This window comes from Micromesistius poutassou (genome assembly GCF_964030765.1).
Source record: "Micromesistius poutassou genome assembly, chromosome: 22".
Classification (NCBI taxonomy): Eukaryota; Metazoa; Chordata; class Actinopteri; order Gadiformes; family Gadidae; genus Micromesistius; species Micromesistius poutassou.
Window position 1 is genome coordinate 157,993 of NC_140292.1, and position 14,613 is coordinate 172,605.

The window sequence follows — 14,613 nt, forward strand, 5'->3', positions numbered from 1 at the left end:
TAGGCTATGAATCTGAATGAATAGTAGGTAATAGGTAGTGGCCATCTCCAAAATGCACCAGAATACAGGAAATAAAATCTACCAAATTATTTTTTTTTCTATTACTGCGCCCCACCAACAATTTCTTATCACCAGCCGCCACTGGTGTGTATATATATATATATATATATATATATATATATATATATATATATATATATATATATATATATATATATATATATATATATATATATATATATATATATATATATATGTGTGTAACCCTTTTCTCACTGGCCGGCCATGCCAAGCAAAATTAAATAAGCAAAAGCCTAATGCTACCAGTTCCGAAAATGCTACAGAGCAAAACACAGTGGCGAGCAGGATCCTGAATTCTCAGCGGTGATACGGTGAGCCGGCTGAACCTTCAGTGTACTAGTAGACTAGTGACATCAACATTACTGATAATATATCACTGAAATATTATTGTTCAATTTTGTAGCGCGGTGCCTCCACTGCGAAAATACTGCACATGCCTAGGGCTAGTGAATGGTGTATCTTCACAGAATTAAATAAACATGTATATATTAATTACAAGAGTGATGTATGAAATTAATAAATGAACTGCCAAAACACCCAAATATATATTCAAAAAGAATATCATTTATTTATAATGATAATGATATGAGAGAGAGAGGTAACAATTATCCTATAAGTATTGACCAAGCACACACATACAACATAGGCTGGGTTACTTCTCTAAACAGGCTGGTGCTTGCAACCCAACAATGAATAACCAACCAAAATTAACAAGTGAAGCCGTGTAACACACATTAAATAATTCAATTCAATTTTATTTGTATAGCCCTTAATCACCATTACAGTCTTGTGACACATTTCAGTACATATAATAGCTAGGAAGTAATATCCTCACATAGCCACAGGGAGCAGTACCGAGTACATATAATATAAGCTGTAACACGTGGACATAGCCACGAGGGGGCAGCAGCTGATCACACATAGATGAAGGGGGCGGGCTTTTAAAGCCACAGAACACGCCCACCCACGCCTACCTGCCTATTTAAACTCGGACTCAGCTTTCATACGGGAGAATCTTCTGGGCAGCGTATCGATTAGATATTCAATATACAATTCCTCTACTTTTGCTTCATCGACAATAGACCAAAACCTTTACTAAATAAAGTGAGTTAAAAGCGATCCTGTTTCGGCGGCCTTTTCTGAAAAGACAGTCTCAAAGGGCTTAACATGCCAAGTATGTATGACACCCCCCTGACACAAGCCCCCACACGGGCAAGAAAAAACGCCCTTAATCAGTAAGGAAGAAATCTTGGATAGAAACGCAGAGTGGGGGATCCCTCCTTCCAGGGACGGTCAGGAGTGCACAGCGTGCCACAATTGACATACATACATAGCCTACAGGTAAAACATTCAAATTGATGATGGGGTGCTGGCCGGTTAACCATGAGGAGAGTCCAGGCATCCAGTCGCAGTCACCGCAAAACGCTAGAACAGACAGAATAGTTAATTAGAAGGGAACAAGTACATAGTGGAAATGTATGTAGCGCCCCCATGCCCATGCTACAGGCATGATAATCTAATTTGATCAACACGGGACGCTCCAGAGTTCAATTTAACCGACCACACACTATGTGTGGACATCTGCACGATTTAATTAGTTATTAGTTTGTAGTGAGTTAAATTACCTGTACCCTTCTCAACTAGTTCCTCCTGAATAAGAATTACTGGCATAGTAATTCTAATCAAAACACTCATATTCTTTTTAGTCTGAATATATAAAATGTTTACTGTAGCACAGATTAAATTAAATGGTCATCAATAATACAATAGGACATAGACCAATAGTATTTCACATTGCTATTCGCACATGGAATCACATTTATGGAATATAACAACTTCAACCAGATACCATAAAGTACAACAAAAAGAGTTCTAGGCCGGCATTTACGAGATATAAACCCCACGTTGCAGGCCTGGGTCGACGCTTGGGTACGTGGAGGCCCAAAACAAAATAGCCGCTTCACTCCCACGAGCAGACAAACAAAAAATGTACCTTTACCTCACGTGGAGGGGAGCTGTGTGTGTGTGTGTGTGTGTGTGTGTGTGTGTGTGTGTGTGTGTGTGTGTGTGTGTGTGTGTGTGTGTGTGTGTGTGTGCAAAACGAACGGAAAAATCACAGTCCTCCTCTCGACTGGTCCACGCCTCCGTCTTAGTCAAACGGCGCGGGGTCCTCGTCTTCTCTGCTGACACCAACTCCCCTTCGGAGCTCGGAGGAACGTCCACAATCCTCCGGCGTATCACACGATCATTGATATGGTAGTTCTCTAACTGACAACCATAAAAAATTTTCTCTAATCCAATATCCTGGACAGAGCCACGTGTAATTACGGAACACAGAATTGCGAGCCCGGACTAGCCGTCCACACTCTTCCTTCACACCCCTTCTTCCTTCCGCTAACTTCTCAGTGTGTGTATTCACACACACGCACACGCACACACACACGGCGCTGGCACGGTCCTAGCTCATTGTCTCATTGGCGGGCTAAATTCTCTGGGCGGGCCAAGCAGAGAAAGGGGAGGTAACATGGCCCCATATGACGACATATGGGGCCGGAAGCCAAATCAAAGCATTTCAGCGATCCTTTTTTCAAAGGAGGAGTACGATACCTACTTCTCGGTTTACAACACCTAATGCAATTTTTAGCTACTGGGGGACCATAGGGAGGCTAGGGGAACGCAACTTAATGTTAGAAAACCTCATAAAGTGACATTTTCATGCCATGGGACCTTTAAGAAATATTGAGTTACCCGTTGATGCACTTATGTGTGGGAATATCAACTGTAAGAATGTAAGTCATAATAATGACCTGTGTGCAATGTATGATAAAATTGTGAACTGTCTAGTTGATGGAAGTGAACCACAGAAGAAAAGTGGTGAAACAACATATTGTGAGACCAGGGTGGAATCAATGACTATGTTCATGAAGTTCATATGGAGGCAAAAGATACGTTTAGAAGATGGGTTTTAGCAGGCAAACCTAGGCATGGCCCAGTCTGTGAGCACAAGGTACGGACTAATGCTAGATTCAAATATGCTGTGCGTTTTATAAAAATAAATGAGCAGACTATGAGGGCGAACTCTATGGTGAAAAAGTTACAGACTAATAATGTAAATTAGTTCTGGAAGGAGGTGAAGGTGGTAAACAACAGCAAGATGCCACTGCCTTCTAGTATTGATGGCATTACTGAACCTGAAAACATTGCAGAGCTATGGAGGAGACACTGAGAAAATTTTTAACTGTGTGAAGAGTGATGTGTTTAACATAAGTGACATAAGCCTGTGGGCAGGATAATATAACAGCAGAACATCTGAAATACGCTAGCCAAAGTATTTCAGTGTTACTTGCTCTATGGTTCAGGGTTAATGAAGCATGGCATACTTTCTGGATCCATGTTATCTGTCTTGTTGGTAGCTGTAGTTAAAAATAAGAAGTAAATTAACTAGTATAGATAACTATAGACCTATTGCACTTGCAAGTATACTATCCAAGGTACTAGAAGGGATCCATATGGATAGGCTTACAGAATACATAGCATCAACAGATAACAGATAACCAGTTTGAAATAAGAACTGACCTGTGTATTTATGCACTTAAAGAAATTGTCCATTTGGGTTTTTCAGTAGCGTATAGCTTCCACTGCCACCATAGAGTTGACCATTGACACACCCACCAAACCTATAACAAGCGAACTCGTGCTGCATGCTTTTTTTATTTTAACGCGACTTTTAAGTATAAATATCTCACGCACACGACAAACAAATGACAAACAAACAAATGTCACGGCCAAAAAATAAAAATACCCGTTAGATCTCTCATTGCTTCGGACGAGCTCTAAATTGCTGTGGCTGTCCCCCCCCCCCCCCCCCGTCAACAATCCCGTCCGCCCGCAACCCAACTCCCCCCACCCCTCCGTCAAAAATCCTGTCCGCCCGCAATCCAACACAACAATCCTGTCCAAGATTCTAAAGTCTCACTCCGGCCAAAAACCAAAAGTTGCCAACCCTGCAGGGGGCACCACACATTGCTACCTGGTCTGTGGGAAACACTGCATGTCCTATTAATCTTGAACAAAAGACAGATTTCAGGGTATAAATGCACTATCCAAAACATTTTATTTATACCCAAGTAGGCCTACATCTTCTTTAAACAACAAAATGAAAACTTATTGGGACCAAAATCCCATCCCCCCAGTCCTTGCAGGTGAATGTTTCAGGTGTAAACTCATGGCTGCTTCGATTTCTGTATCTGTGGCCTTGGAATTCCATCTCTTCGCAGCAGCTGGAAAGAAAACACCAGTACAAGGTTGGGGGAGAGTGAGAAGTTTGACTGGCCAAAATACATGAGTGTTTGGCTCAGTGGACGAAGACAGTCTCACCATCCAGCGCCCCAGCCTCAAGGACTAACTGGTGGATACATCAAGTCCATTTAGCTATCTACATCGGAAGCTATCACCCCTCTCGCTATGAATAATGAGAAGAATGGGTCATAAAATTGACTAACAGTTCACAGGAGTAATGCATGGGGAAAGGGCTTTGCCACACGAACACACAGCTAAGCTAAGTTAGCCCTGAAACGGGACGCTGCTTCTCCTCAGCTGGGAGGTAGCAGCGTCCCGTTTCAGGGCTAAGCTAACGTTAGCCTGCTAGCTTCCCGCTCCCAGTTCGTATGTAACGTTACAAATACGAAAACCCGCTATCCATGAGAATACGCCATGTAGCCTCAAATTCATCAGTTTAGCATGCAAATAATAAAAGGGTAATGTCTGTACAAATACAGTTGCATTTTAAATTGCAGTGTCTTTTTGAAACTCACCTGCAACTCTTGCATGCTGCCGAACTTGACGGTGAACTGATATCACCTGCGCATGCGTTGGAGGGATTAAGTGTTGGTGCGCAAGAAAAAACAGTTCCTAAATGGAACTTGAGTAAATGCTGGAATAAAACATTTTAGCACCTATATTGGCCATATACAAGATAGCATATTGCGTTTGGAATAATAACACTTTTCAATAATACAATTAATATGTAAACATTACCGTTCACACTAATGTTACAAAGTTACATTGTTGTTAAGTTAAATAGCGATATAAACAGTGTTTATTCAGTTACACCACTGTCAAACAAGCTTTCCTCGAAATCACCATTTCCGTAGCGGCATGTATGTTTTCATGTCGGCAAATGGTCGAAATAAAGTCACGTTGTGACCCGGCGTATTTTAGACTTGTTGAATGCATAAATGTTTACTGGGAGTGTTCAACACTCTAAAATAAGTCATCCTTGAAATCACCATTCCTCTAATGATTATGTTTTCATGTCGAAATGAAGTCACGTCGTGACTCGACGTCTACTGGACTTGTTCGCTTCGACGCAGGTCGAGGAAATGTTTGCAGGGTATGAACGTGAATTTATTCATTTCCTTTTGTATGAACTGAACTTTGAACTAGTTCATGTGAAGTGTGAACTTGCACAACACTGGTTATCGGTTTACATGTGTTGTTTACATTTGTTTTCCCCTACATGTTTTTGTGAGTGAGTGAGTCAGCTTCAGCACATTGGTGGCATGTGGCTCAGGCGGTAGAGCAGGTTGGCTGATTGCTGGAAGGTTGCTAGTTCGATCCCCAGCTCCTCCTAGCTGAGTGTCAAGGTGTCCCTGAGTGAGACACCTCACCCTGACTGCTCCTGACCAGCTGGCTGTCGCCCTGCGTGGCTGACACCGCCGTCGGTGTGTGAATGTGTGCATGAACGGGTGAATGTTAGGCAGTATTGTAAATCTCTCTGAGTGGTCACTGGTTAAATAAGTGCTGCATGAATGCAGTCCATTTACATTGGTCTAACGCTATACAAAAACAACCAAGAAATTATTTGAAATGCAACACGGTGTCATAAATGTAATATATTATGACGTTTTAAGTGCAATATGATGTCTGGAGAACTGGAGAACATATATATATATATATATATATATATATATATATATATATACAGTATATATATATATATATAAATTTAAACCTTCCATGGAAGTGCTCGTCCATGGATCTGAAAACAGTTTTTTTTTTTTTAAATGTCTTTATTTAATTTATTTATTTTTATACTACGTAGATCACCATTGCCGTGTCGTGTCATGCAAATTTCCCTGTACAAAATGACAATCCTCCAAACCACGCCCTCTCCTCTCCCTTGAAGGTGTGCTTCGACTACAACAACCATCCACATCTGTGAGCACTACCTGCGTGGCCACTGCAGCTGCCAGCGGGCCCACGACTTCTACGAGCCCCAGCCGCTCGAGGTGCTGCAGAAGAGCCGCGTGGAGGCCATGGAGCCCCTGGTCTTCAACGTGAATATCCTGAGCAAGGCATCTCAAGGCAAGGCAACTTTATTTATATAGCACTTACTCACATATAAACATTGTCATACAATAAAATAAAACAATAGATAAGTTAGAAAAAAAAGTTAAATAGATAGAAAATAAAGGCAAAGTTAAAAAAAAAAAAAAAAAGCAGCATCGAGTACAAGGCCAAGCAGGCAGGAAATACCAGTCAGGTCCCTGCTACTGGTGCTACTGGTGGAGCTGTTGTCACTGGTAGTGTTACTGGTTGGGCTATTGCTACTGGTGCTGCTGGTTGGGCTGATGCTACTGGTGGTGCTGGTGGTGGAGCTGGAGGTGTTATCAGTGGAGCTGGAGCTCCAGGAGGTGGAGGTGGATATGGATATAGTGGATGGAGAAGAAAGCCACGAGGTAAAGCCAGAACGTTTATCTGATGTTTACATTTGTTTTCTCCTTTGTTTTTGTAAGAGAGTGAGTCAGCTTCAACACATTGGTGGCATGTGGCTCAGGCGGTAGAGCAGGTTGGCTGGTTACCGGAAGGTTGCTAGTTCGATCCCCGGCTCCTCCTAGCTGAGTGTCGACTTGTCCCTGAGTGAGACACCTCACCCTGACTGCTCCTGACCAGCTGGCTGTCACCCTACGTGGCTGACACCGCCATGAATGTGTGCATGAACGGGTGAATGTTAGGCAGTATTGTAGTGAGTGGCCACTGGTTAAATAAGTGCTGCATGAATGCAGTCCATTTACATTGGTATAACGCTAATTAAAAACAACAAAAACAACCAAGATATTATTTGAAATGCAACACGGTGTCATAAATGTAATATATTATGACATTTTAAGTGCAACACGATGTCTGGAGAACATATTAATAAAAAAAACATTTTAAACCTTCTATGGAAGTGCTCGTCCATGGATCTGAGAACAGTTGTTCATTGTTTGTTTTGTCTTTTAGATAAAGCCGAGATTTGCCTGTACTTCCTCGAAGGCAACTGTATCTACAGCGTAGGTGAGTTCAAACGAAGCTTAGTTCAAACGATCTTATTTAAGAACCAATCGCATAGAAAACAGCGTTCGAACCTGATGCCACCAGAGCACCAGAGATGACCTGTTGTGTCATCCTCATGACTCAACATCATCAATAAGTAATCAATTGTTCCTCTGTGTCTTCTTCAGAAAATTGTTTCCAAGCCCATTACCGGCTGCCTTACAGCTGGGAGGTTCTGGAGAGACAACAGTGGACGGTGCTGGACAGCTCAGAGAAGATAGAAGAGGATTACTGTAACCCCAAAAAGACATACAGGTGTGTGACATCACGAGTGGCCGTGTCCACCTAGATGTATGACTAACACGCCAACCTGTGATGTCAGAAGCGGCACTTTTTCAAAACGGCTCGTAACAGCTAATCACACTCCAGTGTTGTGCATGAACTAGTTCAAAAGAACTAGTTCATTGAACAAGTTCATTTTTCTATGAACTTTGAACTGAACGTAACATATTTTTAACTAAAGAACTTGAAATTGAACTAGTTCACATTTTGTGACATTTTGTGACAATGATGCTTAGGTCCAGCTGACATGTTTATTAAATAGAGTTACTGCCTTAGTTGTGATGAATGAAACAGGTGTACAAATAATATCCACAACAATTTGAGATTTTAGTGATGGGCAGCTGGTAATGGAGAGGATTCATTTTAAAAGATAAGCACAGAATACTCACTCCAACAGTTTTTCTTCGGTTTCTAAAAAAAACAGTTAATGAACTGAACATGAACTAGTTCAAAACTGAATTTGTGAACTATGAACGTGAATTTATTCATTTTCTTTTGTATGAACTGAACTTTGGACTAGTTCATGTGAAGTGTGCACTTGCACAACACTGTCACTCTCAGACCTGGTGGTGTATGTCTCCTTAAAATCTGACTACCCGATTAAGTTTGAAACCCTTTTTGTTTAACATAGCCCACTTGGTTTGATACTAGTTTGAAACCCTTTTTGTTTAAATTAGTTTGAAACCTCAGTTTGCTCCTGTTGTGTCCCCAAAGTCTGTCCTATTTTTTGTAATTGAATTGATTCAACAAATGATGTGCTTCATGCTGCACTTGAGATCTTTAAACCCACATACTGAGGGTCATCGGTGTGTGATGTTTCCTGCAGCACGGTGGATGTAGAGCCGGTGTGCTTTGACACCATGACCCGTGGACTCCAGAAGGTCAGGCGTCTCTCCTCCGCCTCCTCAGTCCTCCAGCCCACCTTCCTGCTCACCACCGAGTGGCTCTGGTACTGGGAGGACGAGCATGGGAACTGGAACCAGTACTATTCACCGGTGAGTTCAGCACCATCTCAAAGCGGCGCCAGCCTGTATCGGCTCACATCCGCGGACGTAATAAACCAGACGATATTAATTTGCGGTTTGTAAACGTTAAGTTTAGAGTACATGCTAGGGGGGTCAGGGTATATAATTGGCGGCAGAGTCAAAATATGCCATCAATTATGCTTAAAAAATAATTTATTCAAAGAACTGACCTGAATAGATAAAAAAACGTAAATACTTAACGGTTTCATTGTTCTTATCCAAACACCCTTTTGTGTGTGTGTGTGTGTGTGTGTTCATTTGATTGCTCCAGACCAATAGCAGCACAGAGCTGGAGCAGAAGTTCCAGAATAACCCCCAGGAGGTGGTGGAGTTCACCGCAGGGTCCCAGGCCTACACGCTCAGCCTCCAGGGTGAGGCCACCGTCACTAGCTCTACCTCCTGAGCTAATCCGACCCTTGATCAAGCAGAGAACTGTGTCTTTGTTCTATAATGATCTGTCATGTGAACTCTCTGTGAGTCGCTCCAGACAGCGTCTGCTGGATGACTACATGGAAACGTAGCATCATAACATGTGTATTCCTTTGCATCTTCCAGACATGATCCAGACCAATAAGAGATACGGCACCAAGAGGGTGGTGAGGCGAAGGCCCCGGTTCCAGTCGTCCGTGCAGGTCATCAGGACGAGGTGAGTTCCACCCAGAGGACGGACTGTCTCTATATTAGCTTTTAGAGAAGTCAAACATCTGGGTCCCACTATGACAGATGCTCTCAAACTTTTTCTACTAGTGTACCCAACTCTTTCAGCTGAGTACCCCCTTCACCGTCACACAACACACATAAATACATATATAATGTATGTGCATTCGATATGGCAGTGTAAACATGAACTTTAAAAGGTTTACGTTTAAACCACTTGTTCATTTTCTCGATTTTCTATTGTCTAGCTTTCAGAATAAATTAAAGTTGATCAGGTTTGGAAAAAAATAAAGTTTACTTTTCAATTCGCTGAGTACCTCCTGTGGTACCTCAAAGTACCCATTTGAGAACCACTGCACTAGACAATATAAAAAAAGCATGAACCAGCCCCCTTCACACCCCTACCCAGGTCCAACCCTGATGAATCCTATCACTATCGCTTTTCCTGCTTTATGACCAGGAAGCTTTGGGAAATGTTCCATTCCTACTGTATGAAAATGTCCAGGTACAGACGATTGTACGACCTCAGACAGCGCCGCTAACTGGCGACGTTGTATCGCCGTCTCTGCCGTCACACCTCTATGCTAATATTGACCCTCCTTTTTCAGTGAGACACAGCCCTGCTTTTACATCAGGCACTTTGGACAGCTGCCTAATAAACCACACACAGAACGGGTGCTTTCTAGTACGCTTCTAGTAAAGTTATTATTGTTTTTCTATTTCAGTAAAAGGCCTCCAAATGGTCCAACAAATTTCCAAGGTTTGCCAAGACACTGGGACAAGACCCAGGTTCCTGAGACTGGACACAAGGTAATGATAATTATAATTATAATTATAAGAAGGGTTACAAGCAACAACATTACTTACATTTCATATTTTAGTTTGAGATCATAAATTTCATGTGTTATCAGAAATATTATATTATTATTAGAAAGATGATGTTAACATAACCAGTGTTGATGGTGATGACATCCTGATGAGTTAGGATGTATTTAAAAAGTAGCTAAATATCATGTATATATGTACATCATGAGTCTCATGATGTACACCTTTGGGTTGTTCTAACTGTTCTCAAAGGTAAATTAAGACCTTTCTCTACCGTCTCTGGTAGAAAGTTCTGCTGCAGAATTCGTCCGAAGAATACAAGGAGGTGGAGACGCTGTTTCGTCAGACGATGACCAACTTTGACATCGTGAAGATCGAGAGGATCCAGAACAAGAGTCTGTGGGACCACTTTCAGTTGTACGTCGCTCGGTCCGAGAAGCCGCAAGGTGGCCGACACGAGGGAAATGGAACACAGCCCACTGTTCGACTAACAACGATAACGCTTATGATGATCAAATGTCATTTGAATATATATATATATATATATATATATATTAAAAGAACATGTTTTTTTAAATGGATTAAATAAAAAATGTTTTATCATTAAACACAAGTATTTGATCATCAAGCCTTATTGATTTGATAACGTTTTTATTACGTTATCTTACGTTATAACTTTATCTTATCTTTATAACGATAACGCTTATAATGATCAACAGTCATTTGAACCATCTCACTATTTATTTTAAGGCAAAGGGATCAAATGAGGAAGCAGAACGGTGGGCTGTGCGTGGCCGAGAGGAAGCTGTTCCACGGCACCGACTCCAAGTTCATCAACGCCATCTGCTGCTCAAACTTTGACTGGAGGATCTGCGGCACCCACGGGACCCTCTACGGCAAGGGTGAGCTGACCGCTACGACACCGCTGCAGGGCCTAAAGGTGCAGGGTGTACGATCAGTGGCATCCAGCACAACAGTCTCAGCAGGGATTGTGTATACATAACTGTGTTTTAGTTATCGTATATATCCCATAACAAATTAGATAATAATTGTGTCTTGTTAATTTTTAGTTCAGAATTTTGGACATCAAACCTAATTTCCAAGTGAGCCAGTGTGTTATTTATCATTGGAGACCGTTTTCAACGCTTTTCATTCAGTCCTTCTAGTTGCAGAAATCGCTGGTGCTAGGCTAGCGCAAGTCGAGGGGAACTGCTAGCCTGCCAATAAAAACAGTTTTACCCACTCCACAGTACACCCGAGGCAAACCAATTATAACGCCCGACTATCGATTTAAATGTCTGTGTTGATAGAATAATGTTAGAAATAAAACTATCCTTGTATCGCAATGATCGCATTACATTTTGAGGGACTACTTTCTCAGCAGCGGTGTATTTCACTTTGCTCCAATGTAGCAACCAATTCACTACAGCAGAACGTAAACAGAGAAGTGCACTGGATGGATTATAAACTAAATGCAATGCGATGCAAGAATAGTTTTATTTCTAACATTATTCTATATTATTCTTCTCTAGCACAGACATTTACATAGATAGTCTGGCGTTATAATTGGTTTGCCTCAGGTGTAAAACTGGGTGGGTCTTAAATTGGTTTAGGTCCTACCTACAAAATAGGAACTACTTTATTTCCATTGGCGACTTTGTTTCAGAATCAACAAACGTGACATGTGGAGTCCCACAAGGTTCGATCTTAGGACCCTCTCTATTCAACATCGACATGCTCAGGGCAAATACAGGGCAAATCATGCAAAATAACAATATTGCTGATGACACAAATCTATGTATCGCTATCACCAAATGACTATCAGCCCATAGATCTGTTGTGCATTGAGCAAGTCAAAGACTGGATGTGCCGAAATTTCCTTCAACTAAATGAGGACAAAACCAAGATAATTGTATTTGGTGCTAAAACCGAAAGGCTTAAAGTAACCCAACACCTTCACTCTCTGTCCCTGAAAACCTCAATCAAAGCCAGAAATCTAGAGGTTATCATGGATTCAGATTCACATCAAATCAGTTACAAGATCTGCATATTATCACCTTAAAAACATAGCAAGACTTAGAGGGCTCATGTCCACCGAAGATTTACAAAAACTTGTACATGCCTTTATCACTAGCAAGCTTGACTCTAATGGTCTCCTTACAGGTCTCCCAAAAAAACTCTAAGGCAACTACAGCTTGTTCAGAATGCTGCTGCTAGAGTTCTAAAGACCAAAAGATTTGAACATATTACACCAATTCTTAAATCGTTACATTGGCTCCCTGTATGTCAGAGAATTGATTTTAAAATCATGTTGCTAACCTATAAATCCCTACATGGTTTAGGGCCAAAATATTTAACTGATATGCTTCCACTACATAAGCCTTCTAGACCACTAAGATCTTCTGAGACCAATCTGTTAATTATCCCCAGAGTCAACACGAAACATGGGGAAGCAGGATTTAGTTACTATGCAACAAATAGCTGGAAAAAACTCCCTGAGGATTTAAGACTTTCCCCAACTCTGACAGTTTTTAAAACAAGACTGAAGACTTTTATGTTTGTTTTAGCTTTCTGCTAAATCTTAAATCTACAATGCTTTTTAACTTTGCCTTTATTTTCTATTTATTTCTATTTTATTACTAACTTTACCTTTACTTTCTATTTTTACCAGAGAGATACATGATCTGATACCAGAGAGACTGGGTTAGAGTCCTAGAATCTGGGTTGGAGTCCGAGAGGCCATGTTTCTACAGTAGCCTTGAATGCACAAACTGCTCTAGAATTTTGAATTTTGTCCTCCTCTCCTCTGTCTTCTCCTCCTCTTTCTGCTCATCCTCTCCTGTCTCCCCCTCTCCTCTCCTCTCCTTTGTCTCCTTGTCTCCCCTCCTCCTCTTCTCTTCTCTGTCTCCTCCATCTCCTTCTCTCTTCTCCTCTATCTTCTCCTCTACCTTTCCCCTCCTCTCTCCTTCTCTCCTCTCCTCTTCTCTCCCCTCCTCTTCTCTCACCTATCTCCTCCTCTCCTCCCCTCTCCTCTCCTCTCCTCTCCTCTCCTCTCCTCCCCTCTCTTCCCATCCCCAGGCAGTTACTTCGCCCGGGACGCCAGCTACTCCCACAACTACAGCGGGAACACACCGGTCCGCTCCATGTTCGTGTCCCGGGTGCTGGTGGGTGACCACACCCATGGCTCGTCCAGCTACGTCCGCCCGCCCTCCAAGGACGGAGGGGACACCCTCTTCTACGACAGCTGCGTCAACAACATCCACGCGCCCTCCATCTTTGTCGTCTTCGACCGGCCTCAGATCTACCCGGAGTTCCTGCTCACATACAAGGAGAAGGCCAGAGAAGGCGTCGGCCAGGGACAACTGGTCCTGGGTACCGGGATCCTCGTCGGTGCCCAGAACCAGGTCATTGACCAGAGCCACGCCCGTGCCCAGATCCTCGTCGGTGCCCAGAACCAGGTCATTGACCAGAGCCACGCCCGTGCCCAGATCCCCGTCGTTGCCCAGAGCCAGGCCCTTGACCAGAGCAACACCCATGCCCAGATCCCCATCGGTGCCCAGAGCCAGGCCCTTGACCAGAGCGACGCCCGTGCACAGATCCTCCGCCGTATTCAGAGCCAGGCCGGTGCCCCAAGCTCCGCCCTTGCCCAGATCCTTGTCGGTGCCAAGAGCCAGACCCGTGCCACAGCCACGCCATAGCCCCCCCCCCCCCCCCCCCCCCCCCCGACCTCAACCTATCCTAGCCTAGGTCGGGGTGTGGCAGGGAGGCGGGGCTAATACCGTGGTGTCTGTGAGGGCTTTGGATTGGGGCGTTGGCTTTTGGAAAGGGGGTGGTTCTGTAGAGGGGCTTTGGGGTCTGGACCCGTCGTTCAACATGAGGTCAAATCTGAAAATCCTGAGATATAATAATAATAATAAGAAGAAAATGTATTGATGTACATTAAAATTATGCAAAATATACAGAGAAAAAAGCTTTATGGCAATCGTGGGAGTCAATCGTTGATTGACATTTGAGTTGCTATGAAAACATGAGTTTGATTGCCCAGTCGGTTGATTTTTCAAATCGCTGGAAACCACAGCTGGCCTTGATGAAGCATTCACTCCGAATCCGGTTCGTCCACACGTCAGGGAGAGGCCGTCATCACGAGTGTAAATAAAACATTTGAAATGTCTGTACCGACCTGTGGCCAGCAGAGGGCAGCAACTACACACGAACCGACTACATCTACGTCCGTGGTCACGATTGCTTTTAATTACCTTGAAATAACGGTTGGGTTTGATGGGTTAAAGCATTTCATTGATTTACTGCAATGTGTGTAATCGTGAAAGAACAAGCTGTGATAGATTTTGTAATTGCCTGTGGTGTG

General features: G+C 42.8%; 1 protein-coding gene across 1 annotated transcript; it reads left to right on the forward strand.

Annotated features, from left to right (window-relative positions):
- Positions 1-7,278: 7,278 nt before the first annotated feature.
- LOC311367472 (protein mono-ADP-ribosyltransferase PARP12-like) lies at positions 7,279-13,945 on the forward strand (the record flags this gene model as incomplete). Its single annotated transcript, XM_084486313.1, has 9 exons — positions 7,279-7,419; positions 7,587-7,713; positions 8,567-8,735; positions 9,037-9,136; positions 9,321-9,411; positions 10,031-10,232; positions 10,534-10,721; positions 10,998-11,149; positions 13,326-13,945. Exons 1-9 carry the CDS (start codon positions 7,323-7,325, stop codon positions 13,943-13,945), a joined length of 1,746 nt encoding a protein of 581 aa, XP_084342439.1. The 5' UTR covers positions 7,279-7,322.
- Positions 13,946-14,613: the final 668 nt, after the last annotated feature.